This window comes from Parasteatoda tepidariorum, chromosome 12 (assembly GCF_982258835.1).
Source record: "Parasteatoda tepidariorum strain Cologne lab strain chromosome 12, Ptep-v5.0, whole genome shotgun sequence".
NCBI classification, from domain to species: Eukaryota; Metazoa; Arthropoda; class Arachnida; order Araneae; family Theridiidae; genus Parasteatoda; species Parasteatoda tepidariorum.
Window position 1 is genome coordinate 60,174,966 of NC_141766.1, and position 17,353 is coordinate 60,192,318.

Here is a 17,353-nt window from a genome sequence, read left to right on the forward strand (position 1 = left end):
CCAGATAATTGGTTCTCTACTGTATAAATATTTCTTGTAATTAATCTCACTGTTTTCTTTGCTGGTTTGTTGTTGTATTGTTGACGTGAAGTGTTTACATAGTTATTGATCGAACTAATCATAATGGTATTATCGATATCAACTGCAATATCGGCAGTATGTCGGTATTGCAGATAAAGTTCAATAAACAAATTCGTAAATTAAAATTCATATTAATAAAAATGTTTAAAAAAATATGCAAGAAAATTTTAGCATATATTTTGAAAAGAGGAGAGGAGTGGGGGAAGGAGGGGAGGGCCCAAAAACGGCTATGCCTAGGGCCTACGAAAGGTATAATCCGGCTCGGTGCCTAGGGCCTACGAAAGGTATAATCCGGTTCTGGTTGCACCCATTTATAGGGCGGACCCATTCAATCAAAGATCGTAATTTTGACCTGAATCAGAGAACAATCGCTTTCCAATCCAGTACCCATTAATCTGTTACGGGAACATGGAGGACTTTTGCGACTCCACAGATTTAATGTGCATCAGTCACTTTACTACAGGGGGAGTCTTCGGTTGGCGGGGTTCGAACCTACGAACATGGCCCAGCGCCCTACCGACCAGGCTATCCCGGCCCTTACAGATTTCTAACATTTGCAACAAAAGGGAACAGTCGCACTATCTTAGAGGAAATGAAATTTTCTAAGTAGCCCTTGCTCATTTTCTCCATCATTTTAACACGTAGATATCCCAAACAGGGGTGATTGTGAGCCCAAGTCAAAATTCCAGAAAATTTCTTGAGTTTAAAAAAAAAAAAAAAAACACAGTCAAAATTGAAAAAAATTTAAACAAGGGTTTTTTCTTCCTTTTCCTCAATATTTTTTAGTTTACTTAAAATATGTTTAAAATTTTACACATACCTATGATGACCTGGAGAAGTAATCAAAATTTGCAAATGTCTTTCTTTCTTGAATTTATGATTATAACAACTATTTACTGATAAAAAATGAATATTAATCATGAATATAAGCTTATAAAGTATCTCTCTCGCTCTCCCTTACAAACAAAGAAATAAACTGTGTTTTTAAGTTCCACCTTTGAAAATTTGATTTCCGGAAACTTTCGTGATCAATGATTTTCGGAAACATCTGGACCTTCGATCTCCGGAAACTTCCGGATCACTGTTAGCGAAAAATTCCGGAAATCTGGATCTTTTCCGGAGCACAATCAGCCCTGCCTAAATTTAGAAAAATGCTTCTAACAGTTTTAGAGAAGTGCTGATTTTGTGAGTTTTTTCTGAAGAAAAGGCGTTCTAATCATTGGTATGATTTGAACTGTTTATGGAGGAAAAAACCTAATATTTTATATATAAAGAACATTTATTTAAAAAAATTATAAGGCAACAAGTGTTTTACAAAAATTTTAACAAATGGTACAATTTAAAATTTGTAATATCAGAATGTAGTAGCTGGAAGAAATAATCGGAAATTTTTTTTCTGAATGTGTAGTATTTTTTTAGTACTGTTTTTTGCACATAGGAGATATTTAGAAGACAGTCATTTTTAAAAATAACATTTACAAAATTTAAAGAGAGAATGAAAAATTTTTCTCAATTCGAGTTTCCCATAAATCCAAGCTGGTGAAAAAAATCAGTCTTGGGCCCCAAATAATGATCAACGCACATACATGTAACAATTATTATGACTGGATTTTAATGTTGTTAATCAACTAATACGTCAATATGCACCCTCAAACAAGAAGAGACCCGTCTTCTATAAATAAGAAGAAAAAAAAGAATCAAAAATATACAAAATAATAATAATTGCTCATTAATAAGTTCTCTAGTCTTTATTTGAAAACTTCATTGCACATGTTCTGTTCATCATTATGAGCAAAGAAGAAAAACATTTCTGGGTTCAAAATAATTTCAATTTTGACTCGGAAAATTCCTTGCATGTTTATAGCAGCCTTTGTATTGAAGTTTATTTATTTGTGATTATAAATATTAGCTTTCATGAGGGAGGTTGCATTATACTATGCTATAAAAGATGAGCGACTTTTGAATAAATCTTAATCTTTTAGAATAATAATTCTAAAAACTAAACAAAAATTTTTTTTTAAATGCTTAAAATTTTATTAAGGAAATAAAAAGAAACCTTAAATAAATCAGATAGGGCTAAGGGGATGTAGAAGAACGACTAAGGGGATGTAGAAGAATAAAGATTTTACTTGTAGGTTTAAATTTCCAAATAAATAGTAGAAAAACAGAAGACATGGGGTACACAGAGAGAGACACTATTCACAATGGCACAAGAACAGAAGACATGGGGTACACAGAGAGAGACACTATTCACAATGGCACAAGAACACACACAAAAAAAAAAAAGTCTTTGCACAGCATAGCTCAACAATTATCATGACAAGTTCAGTAGTAATTTGCTGAAACTATAGCCACTAGAGGATAACTCATAGCAATATTTAGATTCACAGTTTTGAAAAGCAAAGTTCAACATGACTTCTGCACTCTCAGATATTACTGAAGCTCATGGCTTCACATGCAAACAGCACACCATAATGGCTGCCTGAAATAAGATTCATCTGCCAGTGAATGATCTGGTCACTACTGCCGGTCACGGCAGCCCATTAGCACGCCAGAATGGTGAAGAATGAAATCGAAGCAAACTACAAATGGGCACCTAGCCAAATTTATCCTGTGATGTAATTTAAATTACATTAATGTGAACAGCAGCACCTTTAATATTAATGATTGAAAATCACTAGGAAGGACAAGTATATGCTAATTACCTACTCAAAAATTATATTACAGAAAAATATATAATCAGAAGATGAATCCAGTTTACAAAAACAGAAAGAGACAAAGAAGAAAATTAACAGTTAAAACATTAAATCAAAATGGAAAAGTGCCTAAAGCAGCTAAAACCAAATTTGCTTTATTCTAATTTAGATATTCAAACTAACAGTTAAAGCAGGAAAAAGTAATAAAATAAAAGATGTGTTAGTAAGACGACACTTCTCCAGGGGACAGACTGCCTAGCAACACACTGGAGCCTTTCGGTTGTCAGTGGAAAAACCAAAACTGACAGTGCCCCGAGGTCCCATAATGGATAGACAAATAAGAGAAAATCATTACAAGAATTGAAAAGCACAGTAAAATAATGAACTAGCAAATATTACTTCAAAGTACACATAGTAAGACTTAAAAATGAAACACTTACTTATAAATAAACATAGTTCCAGTTAGATTAACCAAATCAAAATAAAATATAAATTGCAGAATCAGTAAGATAATATTACAAATAAATCAAGTGCTGACCCCTATTTGAAAATCTTGAACAACAAAACAAAAATATATTCAATGAGCAAAAAGTGCTGCCATCTGCTTTGAATAAAAAAGAAATCCTTAATTTCACGGCATAGGCCAACTTAAGCGGGCTTCAATATCGGCTTAACTATTTGAACCTTTTTAAAATATTTCGAATTAAAACATCATAATTATTGTAATTAAAAGAAAAGTTATTATTCTTTAAGGTAATTCTGAAAGTCCCAATAGCTGAAAGAAAATCTGTTTCATTATTACAAATAAATTTAAACCTAAGAATTTGACTAACAATAATATTCTTAAAAATCTTAAAGTAAAGGTTGGAATTAAAATGTGTTAAACTAATAACATTAAATTTAAAATCCCTTCTTTCATCATATAATCCAATGAAAATTTTATTGGTAAGAATTTTAATATCAAGATCTAAAAAATATGCACAATTATCTTCTGAATAAGTCTTAATTAAATTAAGTTCTTTAGGATGAATACAATTAATTCAATCAAAATTATAACAATAAAAAATAATTAAATCATCAATAAATTTAAACCCAATTAATAAATTATGTTGTAAAAATTTATGTTCACAATAATGTAAGAAAATATTAGCAAAAGCACTTGAATAACAGTTACCCATTGAAATACCTTTAATTTGTCTGTAAAAACAAATACCATTAAAAAGATAATTTTCGAAAACGTTAACATTACATAAATTTATCCAATCCTCTTTATTAAATAGGCCTATGCGGTTAAATTAAGGATTTCTTTTTTTTTCCAAAGCAGATAGCAGCACCTTTTAAATTTTTTTTACTCATTGAATATATTTTTGTTTCATTATTCAAGATTTTCAAATAGGGCACTTTATTTATTTATAATATTTTCTTACTGATTCGGCAATTTATATTTTATTTTGGTCAATCTAACTGAAACTATGTTTATTTATAAGTATCATTCTTAAGTCTTACTATGTGTACTTTTAAGTAGTGTTTGCTAGTTATTATTTTTTTGTGATTTTCAATTCTTGTAATGATTTTCTCTTATTTGTCTATCCATTATGGGGCCTCTGGGCACTGTCAGTTTTGGTTTTTCCACTGACAAGAGAAAGGCTCCAGTGTGTCCCCTGGGGAAGTTTTGTCTTAATAACACACATATCTTTTATTTTATTGTTTTTTATTACTTTTTCCTGTTTTTTATTTTTTTTTTCCGAATTTGTTTGCATATCTAAAAGAAAAATATATACTAATTCATAATACATGACATACATTGTGACCGTTTTCCACCCTGACAAATCATCATTCAATTGCTAAAAAAGGTATAATCAAGGATCTCTGAAGTAAGCGAAGCCCTAAAATTTGATGAGTAATGGTTGTCTATCACCACTTTTTAAATTCGCCAATCAACAGAATGATCCAAACCACAGAGTTATAAAAAAATACCTGTTTGCATGGTTATCACCCATTCCCGCTTATCATCTATGAGAGATATTCGATTTGGACTAATAGTTCTTTAAGTATGTCACTGATTGATGACACTTTTTAATTAAAGCAAAAGAATATTTTGATCTCCATTTTTTTTAGAGCCCTGTACGCAATTCTCAAACAATGATATGATAAAATATTGAATTCAAAATTTTTTAAATTAGTTGAAAATAGAAATTTGTAAAAGTTTGATATATATAATTTAAGAATATGCATAATGAAATATCTGTTAATATAATGGATTAATAGCTGTGAAACATAGAGAAACCTTCATGTTTTTCCCATCCAGTTGGAAGGCATTCATAATCTCCAGCATTTTCAAATGAACAATCATCAAAATTTATTGAATCGCACAACCTGCAAAAAAAAAAAAAAAAAAAAAAACACAACACTCAAAAAAATATATTGAAATTTTGTAGTTACAAATTTAAATCAAAAATAACATTTGTATAAACATTATGATCATAAGAATACTGTCACAAAATCATAAGAGAGTCTCAGTAAATGCAGATGGTAATGCATTATGACAGATGACTATGCATGATGCATTAAGACTATGACAGATAACCATTCCATCCAGGAACTATCTATCCATGAACTTTTATTTGTTTAAATACCCTGTGCTAGGCTATAAAAATAGTGTATTTAAGTTCTATTCAGAGCCGGATTATGCCTTTCGTAGGCCCTAGGCACAGCCGTTTTTGGACCCTCCATTCCTTCCCCCACTCCTCCCTCTTTTCAAAACATATGCTAAAATTTTCTTGCATATTTTTTTTTACATTTTTATTAATATGGATTTTAATTTAAAAACTTGTTTATCAAACTTTATCTGCAATTCGACAGCATAATACAAGATTTCGTTGAATCCAAAAATCGCAAAAAAGTAATATCTTAGATCATAAGATTCTGCAAAATAATTTATTACTGAAAAATATTATATTTTTATTTGTATCTTCATAATTTTGTGCAAAATACACCTGTTGTTTTTAAAGCTAAATTATTTTTATCAAAAAATTTTTTTCTCCCAAGTTTTTCGTAGGCCCCTGAATTTCGTAGGCCCTAGGCACGTGCCTAGTGTGCCATTAGGTTAATCCGGCCCTGGTTCTATTGCAATATATTTGTCAATTTACACCTGCACATTGCTATTGTATTATTTTTAGATCTGAAAACGATCTTTAAAATAAGATCTAAAGATCTTTTTTTAATCTTTATTAGGGTAACTATACATTTTGAGGACCAGACATTTCCAGAAATTCTTTCCAGTACATATTTATTTTACATTCACATTTTAACAATAATTTTAAATAGTAATCAGTTTTAATATTTTTAATCTTAACCTAGAGAGGAGATGGTGAACATATGGCTCAGGTATTTTTGTGATATGAGAAGTACATATTAAATTTCCTTTATTTATCGATATTCACTGAAAATAATATTTCTTAAAAAAATCTCCAATACTTATAGTCTTCATCAGCGGATTAAAAAAAAAGTAAGATTTTGGGTGACATTGCGACATTTACATTTTGGGTGATATTGTGAAAGGAGCTTTTCGCAAGAACTCTAACATTCAGCGACAATGAAACTGCGATTGTGCCATGGGAGAGGAGTAGCATATCAAAAATACAGTAATCATGAACATCAATAATAACACACACAAGCTTGTACAAAACCGTACTAATATAAAGTTAATTGCATTAAACATGACTATAATTCACAGTATAGAATGTTTACAACATCATTAAAAAACTATCTTATGTAGTTTGAAAAGAAAAAAATTCTTGCTGTGTTCTGTTTTCTCCATGCATTTGCTTGCTTTCACATCTTTTAAATTAAGTTAATAGCATCCATTTCCTACGAAATCACGATCAAGGAATATCACTTTATCTACTATAAACTAAACTAATTCTCAAATGTGTTACTGAATGAATCAAAATAAATGTTCATTCAAAGAGAGTATTATTTTATATAAGATAATGTAAAATAATGAACTGGTAACATTAAGTTTTTAGCATATTTGACACATAACATTCGAACTAAGAACATGCATTTGTTGTGTATGAAAATCTGGCTATTGGATCTAAATTTATTCAGCATGATTTATTTCCTTATCAATGAGCTACTTTAATATTTTTTCATCCATCCTAGAATAAAATGATTTAAAAAATAGTTAAAAATACAGTAAAAAATTTAGATACACGAAGAATTTTAAAAGTAACAAGAAATACATTTTTCATATATTAAGTAAAAAAACATTAAAACGAAACCATTATTTGAAAGTTGAGGAAATAAAACTAGTGTCAAACATATGAATGTTAATTAATTAAAGTTTTAAGCACAATATAGAGAAAAACAAAAATGCGTGTGTTGTGAAGAGCAAGCACTCCTTCATCAGGAAGTTATTGGGGAAAAAATGCTAGCAAAGAAACATATTTTTCCAAAAGTGTGCAATTTCATTATTCTGTGTCTGGTATCTTAAGTTTTAATAAATATTCACATTAAAGCTAAAAATTTTAAAAATAATTTTTTTAAAAAGGGAAGATTTTGAAAAAAATTTTGAAACAGGATGCAAAAAGTTTTGATATTCAATGTAAAATTTTTTTTTTGTTGATATATAAAAAAATTGCACTAAACCCATACATTAACTGCCCATTTCATACTGTAGCTAGTCTACTTTCCCCTTAAAATTCATAAAATAAAATAAATATGATACAAAACTATAAACTCCACACATTTTTAATTTTCCTTACTTTTTAACCTTTAACACTTCTGATAAGCAAAATTTAAAAACAAGGTACTTAACGGTTGATTCAGACTGAAAAAAAAAAGGAAAAGCTGGAGATATATTAAAAATAATTAGAGAATTCTTACTTATCAGACATTGAACGACATGATCGAGAAGATGGATCTGAATCAGAAGGAAAACTTGCTTCAAGTCTTAGATAATAATCTAAAAAGCTAGATCTTTTCACTGTGTCCTTATTTTCATTAGAATCAAATTCAGAATTTCCATTTCCAGAATATAGTAATTTTCTAAAATAAATAAATAAGCATTAGCATCGGTCGTACTCACATTACATGAACAGTGCCTAAAATAAAGCAAAAACTTTGGGTTATCCAAAGTTTTTGCTTTCTTGATTGGATGATTTTTTCTTTTTTTGATTTTGATTTAATGATTGAATTTTGAAATAATAGAACTTAATGATTCGAGAGCTTAGCCTTAATATGAAGAGAATTTTTTAAGTTACAAAATCAGACAAAAAAAACTTATTTTCCCTGAATAAGCATATCCTTAGAATTCATGACCCTCAAAATATGGGGATAGCAACAATCTTGAAAATATGGTACAAATAATTTAGTCAGGACAGTGGTAGAAAGTTTGGGTCCTAAAATGGTAAGTTAACTTCTTGGTTATTTTACTATATCACAGAATCATCTTAAATGAATTGAAAAAACCTTTGTATAACAATCTTATTCTTCCTTATGCTGTATGATTTCATTTCTCCTCCACTTCAGTTGAACATGAATTGGCAAGCAGACACAGAAGCTGATGTACTAAAAATATTTCAGGTTATACCATGCTCTGCCTTCTCCTCACATCAATTCAAAACAAATGGATTGAAGAACAGGTGCAGATACAATACTTGATCTTGAGTCATTATTCAGTTTCCTAGGTTGTTCAAAAGGGAAACAGCAGAAATGACAGATGATTTAAAAAAAAAATAAGAAAAAGTAGAAAATAGAAAATAACAGGGAAAAAAAGGAGAGGTGCAAAAATAATACGAAATATAGGTGGTCTGCAGTCTCTGCTGATGATATTTCTCCAGGTGATGGCAAGGTCAAATCTTTCTCTCATTTGCTCATTTTGTCCAGTATTTAATAAAAAAATTTCCACCTCGTGTGGCCACTTATTAAGTTAGGCTCATTAATTATAATTTTTGATTACGGTTAACATATACTTATTTTAAAAATTAATGAACTATCGTTAAATTAATGTAGCACATTTCAGCAAACATTAAAAAATTAAGTCAAAATTTAATTATTTCAAAATTGTAAAATTCAAACAAATATTATGATTACATTAACTGTACCACCTACAGTGATTTTTCAAAGCACTTGAAATTTTATTGCCAAATATTATAATTTTTTTTATCAAGGCGCTTTCTTTATTCAGAGACTATCACAAAAAAAGTTGTTCAGAAAAAAAAAGTAATAAATGAAATAAAATTTCACAAAACAAAAAACTTTATGTAATTTTAAAAAAAATCATCATGTTTTTAATAGTACAAAAGCATTTAAATTTGATACTCAATAACAACTGTATCTCCAGAGCAATGCAAACTTAAATCAATGAGAAGAAACCAAAGGATTAAATGAAGAGCATTTTAATATGATATTGGATGAAATTTTTTTTGTTTTTGTTTCCAAAGATACGAGGGTTACTCTTCAATTTGAATTACATGACATTATTTGTTCTCATTTGCCACTAAAAACCACATTCCAGCAATTAAACAGATACCTACTTTTTTTTCTTTTTTTTTGCTTCCTTGCTTAAAATACCAATTTCCAAAACTAAATGTAGACATGGGATTCAATTACCGATGGTTAGGGTTGCAAGTTTGTCGCGGGAAAAAAGACCCCAAATTTGCGGAAAAATCGCAGGAAATTTTGAAAATTACACAAATTCTAAACGAAAAAAAATTTATTATATAAATGATGCAAAAGACAGAAATTGCGTAAATAATAAACAAAGGTTAAAAATACACAACAAAAGTATTTCTTTGAATTTCAAGCAATATTAATATTTTTATTTAAATGAACAGAATTTTGGTACAAAGTATTGTACATTGTCAGATTATTGTCATTTATCCTTCGTCTTTCATCACTTAATACATTTTTATACCTAGAAAACGATCTTTCTGCGTCAACGCTGTTTTTAGGCACCGAAAAACTTTGAATTGCCACTTTTGCTAATTTTGGAGTGTTTGGTCTTTGATTTCCAAAACTCAATCAGTTGCCCTTCACCAACGCGCAATTCCTTGACCGTTGCTTTGTAAGAAGTAATTGCTGTGAAAACTCAAACATTCTACATTCAAACTACTAGTTACAAGTCCCTACTAACTACTAGTCTCCCCCCTTCATCTAAGAAACTGATCCATATTTAAGAAATCACAAGAAGCCGCCTAGGAAAAGTTAACTGGATATGTAGAAAGGCAGTAGAAATTTCATTGCTCAGTGCAATAGCATGTATAACAATTTTTCTGTCGAAGATTTGATTTAAAATTTTTTCCTTCTTTTGTGATTCCAATTTCTTTTGTACTCTTACTGACTTCAGAAAGGTAATTACCCTCCCTAAGTGTAGAAAGACCACCTTAGTTGACAAGATTGTGATTATCTCTTATCTCTGAACTATTTTCATGTCATTTTGCTATTGATTCACTCCCCTAAATATCTAATCAATTTAAGGTTCAGGAAAATGAAAAATTCTGTTTAATAAAAATAATAAATAAAAAAAATCAAATTTTAAGCAATTTTCGCGCAAGTCAAGACATATTGAGAAATTCGCAGATTTTAGGAAAAAAGATTAAAATTTAGCGGAAATTCGCGCTGTGACAAACCTGCCGCTCAACTGATGGTGTTATTAAAGAGACTAAGATTGAAAGGGGAAAATGAAGAGGATGTTGAAACAAGTCATAAAAGATCATTGATTCAAATAAATGGACCACCAGCTAGATACAGAAATACAAAATTGTTTATAAAAAGCAGGTTTAATTGAAAAGTATGGACCCAATTATGCGATAAATTTTTCAAATTTTCACAGGAATAAGATCATTAAAAAGTTTATAACTTCCAAAGCAGTAAACAAAGTGAATACAAAAGCAAATTGTTTGCCATGCTTTAAATGATTAAAAAAATATTTTATATTACATAATATTCAACTTTTATACTGATTTTTTCACCTAATTTGCTTCTGTACCTCTAGTAATTACTAAAATAAAACATAAAACTTAACTGTTTTAAGCTAACATTTTAAATATGGTTAACTTGCATCACGAATTTAAACCTTTTATCAACTTTTAACTATTTTAATTGTTCTATCGTAATATAGGAAGTAGGTAACTTTTTATGTTAATGTTTACATTTCTGTCTGTATGTGGATGCATTTTTTTCTTTATTATTGATTTAAAAAAGATAAGTCATTTTACTTTTTTTCATTTAAAAAGATAACTTACAACGTGTAATTAAAAAAATACAGAATGCAGTTTCATTCCAAATAAGTAGGCCTTTTCTATAAACACAAATCCCTTATGTTATTATAAATTGGTCCAGCATATACATTTAACCGTTTGTGGTCATCTTAAGCTTATACATGGGTGTCATGTTGGTCAGAATTAATTTTCGTTGAATAAACAATAATGCCCGATATGCATTATGAGGAAAAATAAAATTTATTAATTCTTTTTTAAACTTTAGATATATGCAACAAAATAATAAGTCTTAATTTTATGTAAAATATATATCTTATAGTTGTCCATCGTGTGGTATCTTTCAAAGCAGTCTCCAATATAAAACCATGGCTTTCATGAACATGCGTCGCAAAAATATTTAGTTTGGCGTCTTCCACCTTAAATTTTTCTTTTTGAACATACACAACAATCTTTACATCCTCACAGTGCCACAATATATGTAGTTTGCCATTAAGCTGTGGTTAACATCTTTGCTGTACTGTGGTTAAGAGCAGAAATGCAACTGTGGCTGAGAGTAGACATATGATTGAAAAAGGTTAATACTATGAAAAAGGCCTTGCAGAAAGATATTGGTGCAAGTGAAATTTGTTGCAGAAAGCCAGAGCAAATTCTGCCACAATATTTTTAATACTAATATTTTTAATGCTTATTATATGTTAATAAACATCACATCATTATTATTAATTATCATTATAAATTAGTGAATATTATTAGTAAACATTCTTAGTTTTTGAATTAAAAAACAAAGAAAAAATTTAAAACTTAAAAAATAGATTTTATAAATTAAAAAACGAGAGAGAAAAAATAATGTAATTTATTTTTATTCATTCTCAAACATTTTATTTTTAAGATAATTTAAACTATATTTGGACACTTTAAAAAGGGTTTTTAAATAATAAGGATCACAGAAATTTTTTTTCCAGATTCTAATTTTATGTTTTGCAATGAGTTAAATAATAATAATACTAAAATTGCAAAAGTCAGAAGCAGGGTTTAAAAAAAAAAGTCTTTTTTTTCTAAAAAAAAAAAAAAAAAATGGCCCAGCCTCCCAGGGTTTAAATCTAAAACACAGGTTTTATTTGGCCTTTGATGAAAAACCCAGGCTTTTTAGGTTTTTACAGAAATATCTTATATTTTGATTTCTGAATCCTTAATGAGATTGCGAAACCATTTGATTTTGAACATGAAAATTAAATATTTGGTAGCTATTTATAACGTCTGTTGTGATGTAACCAATTTTTGGAGGTTTTATATTGTTGAACCATAACATCTATATCTTGAAGAAAAGCTGATTGCTCCACACAAATAATAGGTTTAAATACATAAATGATATATAGATATAAAAAAAGTAAAACTGTAAACAAAATATATTAAAACTCACGATGATTCAGAATTTTCACTTTCTAAATGAAGATCTACACCCATAGATGAGGGTTCCAAATTTGCATACTTGCGTCTGCTCCGTACACCTGTTTTGTGATTTATTCGTCCATTTAATTCTTCATAGAGATCATCTATCTCAACATTGCAGTTTTCATCTGAAGGAACACGTTGATAGTTAGGATTTGCATAGCTTAGGAAACCATTTCCTACAAAAAAAAAAAAAAAACAATCAGATGATTTAAAAACAAAAAGATTTTTATTTAAAAAGATTTCAAAGGAAAATAAGAAAAATCTGATTAGATACTCATTTTTTTTTTCCTTAGTCAGATAATCTGTAAAAAAATTGCATTTAAGCATAGAAATGAGAAAATAACATTGGCTCTCTATTTAGGAAATTAATATTATTAATAAATATGCTGAAAATGCCCAAAATTTTGAATACCATATTCAATATCATTTGATGCCATATTCAATACTGAATTTTGCTGAGAAAAAAATTTTTTGCTTTTAAAAATGCAGACATATAATATGTCAAAGATAAAAATTATATATTAAACATTTCAAGATTATTTATCTTGTATTATATCATTTTAACTCAATATTACTTTTAAATTAAAAATTACTAAATTCACAAGAACAAACTCAGCAGAGATTTAAAAAACAGAGTTTTACTCTCAATTTAAATCTTAAAAATTTTTTATAATTTTAATCAGGGTATGCAATAAGTACATCAATTACATTTGTTTACATTAGAGATGTGATTACTTATCTAACTAGTTGGTGTGGGTAATTTAATTACAAAAAAGGCCAACAATGTTCCATTTTGCTAAGGGTGTTTTCTGGTCTAGAGATCTGATTTAAGCCTCATTTTTTTAAAAAAAAAGAATTTTCCATGAAATGAAAGAATAAGTTATATAATAATTTCATTGTTTTATTTTGAGATCTTTCAGCTACATTTTTATTTTTTTTCCAGGCAGAAATAATTAGAAATTAGCATGAAAAATAAGGTGAAGACGGAAATCCATTAATGGACAAGTGTAGCTCCATCTCTATGCGCAGAAAAATCTTTCAACAAAAAATAAGCACCTTTTAAGTACTTTTTAAGCACTTAAAAGATATTTTTAAGCACTTAAAAGATATTTTTAAGCACTTAAAAGATATTTTTAAGCACTTAAAAGATATTTTTAAGCACTTAAAAGATATTTTTAAGCACTTAAAAGATATTTTTAAGCACTTAAAAGATATTTTTAAGCTCTATATACATTAACAAAATGAAAAATAATTTTCAAAGACTTTACATCATCAAGATAAAATAACTAGTTTCTGAGAAAGAACTCTTTTTCTTCATTATATCAGCCACCTTTAAAAGATAAGAGAGATTTTTCGTTTCGATTTCATAGGGAGGAAAAGGAAGGCGGAAATTGAGAATCTCTTGCAAAATGCGGCCAAGTTGCACATGATAGTGCAAGAATAATTCCCACTAAATCCAGCTCAGTATATGCACATATGGACTCACAAGTATTTCATCAAACATGTAAAATGATTGGCGCTTTCATACACATGTGCATTGTGTTTGAATGATTTGTGAAAATCTTGAATAGAAATGTGGAAACCGTGCGTTTGCATAACACATGACAAAAATTAACATGGTAAAGAAAAAAATTCTCATTTTCAAAAAGAGAAAATTAAGCACTTTTGAAAAACATCCAATAAAAAAGAACCTTTAAGGGCTTTTAAAAAACAAAAATAAGCACCTTTAAGCACTTTTTAAAAGCACTACGTATCCTGTATAATCTGAAATGGAGACCAAAAATTTATGATTATGCATGAGTGTATCCATGGTTAGAGTCAACAAAAACCTGAAAAATCTCACTTTTTCACTAAATGGTAACCATTTTAAAAAAAAGATTACAACTAAACAATCATAAAAAATCTTAATTTTAGAAAATGTTAGATTTTTGTTGGTTTCAGTCACAGCCATATCAATACTCAACATAAATATCCAAGGCGACATTAAAATAGCTCAAAATTTTTATAATGCTTCTTTTTGGTTGCTTGGGATGTACCATCAATCAGCAACCTAAACTGTGCAATACACACTCCTTGAGATTTTAAGTGGTGCAACAATAAAATAATAAGATAAATGAAAACTATAAACTAGATACCTTTTATTTACAAAATAGTAACATGATATTTAAGAGACACAGGCATTAAAAACAAAATCTACTTTGAACGGTACAATTTTTATATATTATTAGTTGTTAGTGAAATTTACTTCTACATTTTATGCTTATGTAAACTTTAAAAATTAACATCTCAAAATAACTGTTGCCATATCATCCCCTTCCAGAAAAAAAAATTAACAATTAACATGTTTATATTCAGTAGAAAACAACACGTCTTCTAAATCTGGATTTTATTAGAACTACAGTATTAAGTGATAAATCAAATCTCTTTCCACTTAAGCATGTCTTTTGCTCTGGTCAAAAGAATTGTCAGTTTGAACTTCTTGAATCCTCTTTTAAGATAAAGCAGACTTGACTCTAACAATGCTGACGTTAACTTGTTTATCTTTCATGTTAATGTTGAATGTTTTGTTGTTGCATAGAACAACTTTGTGAGGATCCGTATATGGAGCTGTTAAGGAAGGTTGGGCACAGCAAAAAATATTTTCTCCGGAGTTTCGACCTTAGAACTTGAACAACAGGGCACCAGACAATATTTTTAAATACAATGCTGAAGCTTTTCAGAATCTACCATCACTAAATTTATAATAAATCTGTATTAACAATCAGGGTAGATGTAATCAAAATAGATACAAAAAATAAAGATAATGGGTATTTGCTAGAACGTTTTATGTAGAGTGACGTCACAGGCAATGATCGTCAGCGACCAGTTGTTTTTGGTAGGAGTGACATCATCACTTTTTAAAAATAACAAATTTCTTCAAATTGGATTTAATTAACATTTTCCAAGGTAGTCTTTCAAGCTTTCATTTTAAAAATTGTGCATTTTGTCTATTTTTGAGTGTTAAAAAAATAGCATTTTCTATGAACATAAATGTAGATTTTAAAACTATCGATTTAAAAGAATAAAAAGATATGGATTTTTGATCCACCATCTTTTTATTCTTATTAATAATGTCAGTAAAAACCTCAAGTTAGATCAGAAATCGTCAACTAATTATAGATATGAATTAGAAGTATATCCTTACTTTTGAGGAATTCAGTCATTTTATGAAGAAAAAAAAACTCATATAACAATTTTGCAGTTTTTATTATTATTTTCAGTTTTCATTATTTTCAGTTTTAATTTTATTATTATTTTCAGTTTTGTTTAACGAGATTCACCTGTGAATTTAGGAGCTTATGAGCTAATTTATTATTTTCAGTAAATTCAGTAACAAAGCTTTAGAATGGAGTTAAATAGTTTCACTATTGTCATTTTTTCCCCTTTCATATGATTTTAAAAATGATTAGTTTCAATAAACTGTATATACTTATAACAGTATCATATCTTAAAATTTTTAAATGTCAAATTTAGGCAATATCCCCAAAATTGCTATTGAACACAATGCTGAGTCATATATTCACTTTGTTTTCATTTTGAGATAATTGAAACCTTACTTTAAAATCATTTCATTAAGGAAATTTTGAACTAAATTATAATTAAATATTGGTATGAGAGAAGATTAACTAATAGATAGTTTTAAATTCTTTTTCATGCAACAGCAATATTAAAATTTTCTAAAATATTGACGTCAAACTATTATGAGTTGTTCAGTGCCAGTAAAATTTTCTGGAAACTGTTAAAACTTTAATGCAAAAATACACATTCCAAAAGAATGACCCATACACACATAAAATTAATTTCGACAACAAATATAAACAGTAATTTAAAAAAAAAAAAAAAAAAAAAAAACAATTAAGTAAAAATTCTTTCAGATAAACAGTAAATAACTTTACCTAGCTCAAATGAGGAACTCATTCTGAATAACTGGAAAAGCAATTCTGCAAGATCTGAAATAAAAAATTATAAAATATATATAGTATAGGATGAGTTTATAGTCAAATACATCAAAGTTCAAAAGTGCATATAAAGTACCAGTTTACGAATTTTAATGGAAAAGGGGGTAAAGATATCGAAATCTAAGATGCATAAAAAAAAAAGTAATTCAAAACTTCCAATGATTTGAAAAACCCCAATGGCAATAATAACATACATAACATCTATATTATCTGATGGATCACCAAGATTATCTGTTTATTTTAAGTTACATAATAACCCATAAGCAGAATATTTTCAAATGTTCTGCAAGCATTTCCCAACGAAAAAAGTCAACTTTACGTTAAAATACTATATTTTCATTTATTCAAATACAGGATCATACGCAGATACACTACATTATTTTTTAAATCAAGGCAAACATTCTGGACTTGTTACTTTTTCAAGCACTCTTGAAGTATAAAATTTTGTTAATTACGATGATGAGGATGAATTATTAGTAAAATGCCTATGATATAAAGTTCCGAACATTAAAATAAGGGCTGCCTTAAAAATCTTTCGAGGGGACAAGTGCCCAGATGGTGCACCATTTGCGAGCACAAACATTCACTGGTCTGTTTTTCCAACAACTTCTTCATCTCCATCGACAGAATCTGGTCTTTTAGAAGCAATTCTGTCAATCGTGGATTGCCGCAGTTCACTAATTGCTTCAGAAATGGGAATGGAAAATATACATTAAACATCATAAACTTTACGAAATCGGAAATCTCTGAATTTAATTCTTTTACGGCTTGCTTCAGAAGCTCTCTTGATAAAAATAGTGATAGATTTCTCCTGCTATATGCTAAAAACTGATACACCCATTTTATAAAAAAGTTATAGCCAAAAGTTAATTCATTAATTTCCTCCTCCGAATGGCAAAGA

At 28.6% G+C, this 17,353-nt stretch overlaps 1 protein-coding gene across 5 annotated transcripts in view; it reads right to left on the minus strand.

The window, feature by feature from the left end:
• LOC107443554 (protein Fe65 homolog) overlaps positions 1 to 17,353 on the minus strand; it is a 387,879-nt gene that overhangs the window by 62,722 nt on the left and 307,804 nt on the right. For all 5 annotated transcript variants that reach the window (XM_087155955.1, XM_087155953.1, XM_087155954.1 and 2 more), the window contains exons 2-5: positions 16,390 to 16,443; positions 12,423 to 12,630; positions 7,665 to 7,826; positions 5,065 to 5,153 (exon numbers count right to left, since the gene is read on the minus strand). In XM_087155955.1, the coding sequence (XP_087012081.1) occupies positions 5,065 to 5,153; positions 7,665 to 7,826; positions 12,423 to 12,630; positions 16,390 to 16,411 (481 nt within the window). In that variant the 5' untranslated portion in view covers positions 16,412 to 16,443. The remainder of the gene's footprint in view (positions 1 to 5,064; positions 5,154 to 7,664; positions 7,827 to 12,422; positions 12,631 to 16,389; positions 16,444 to 17,353) is intronic.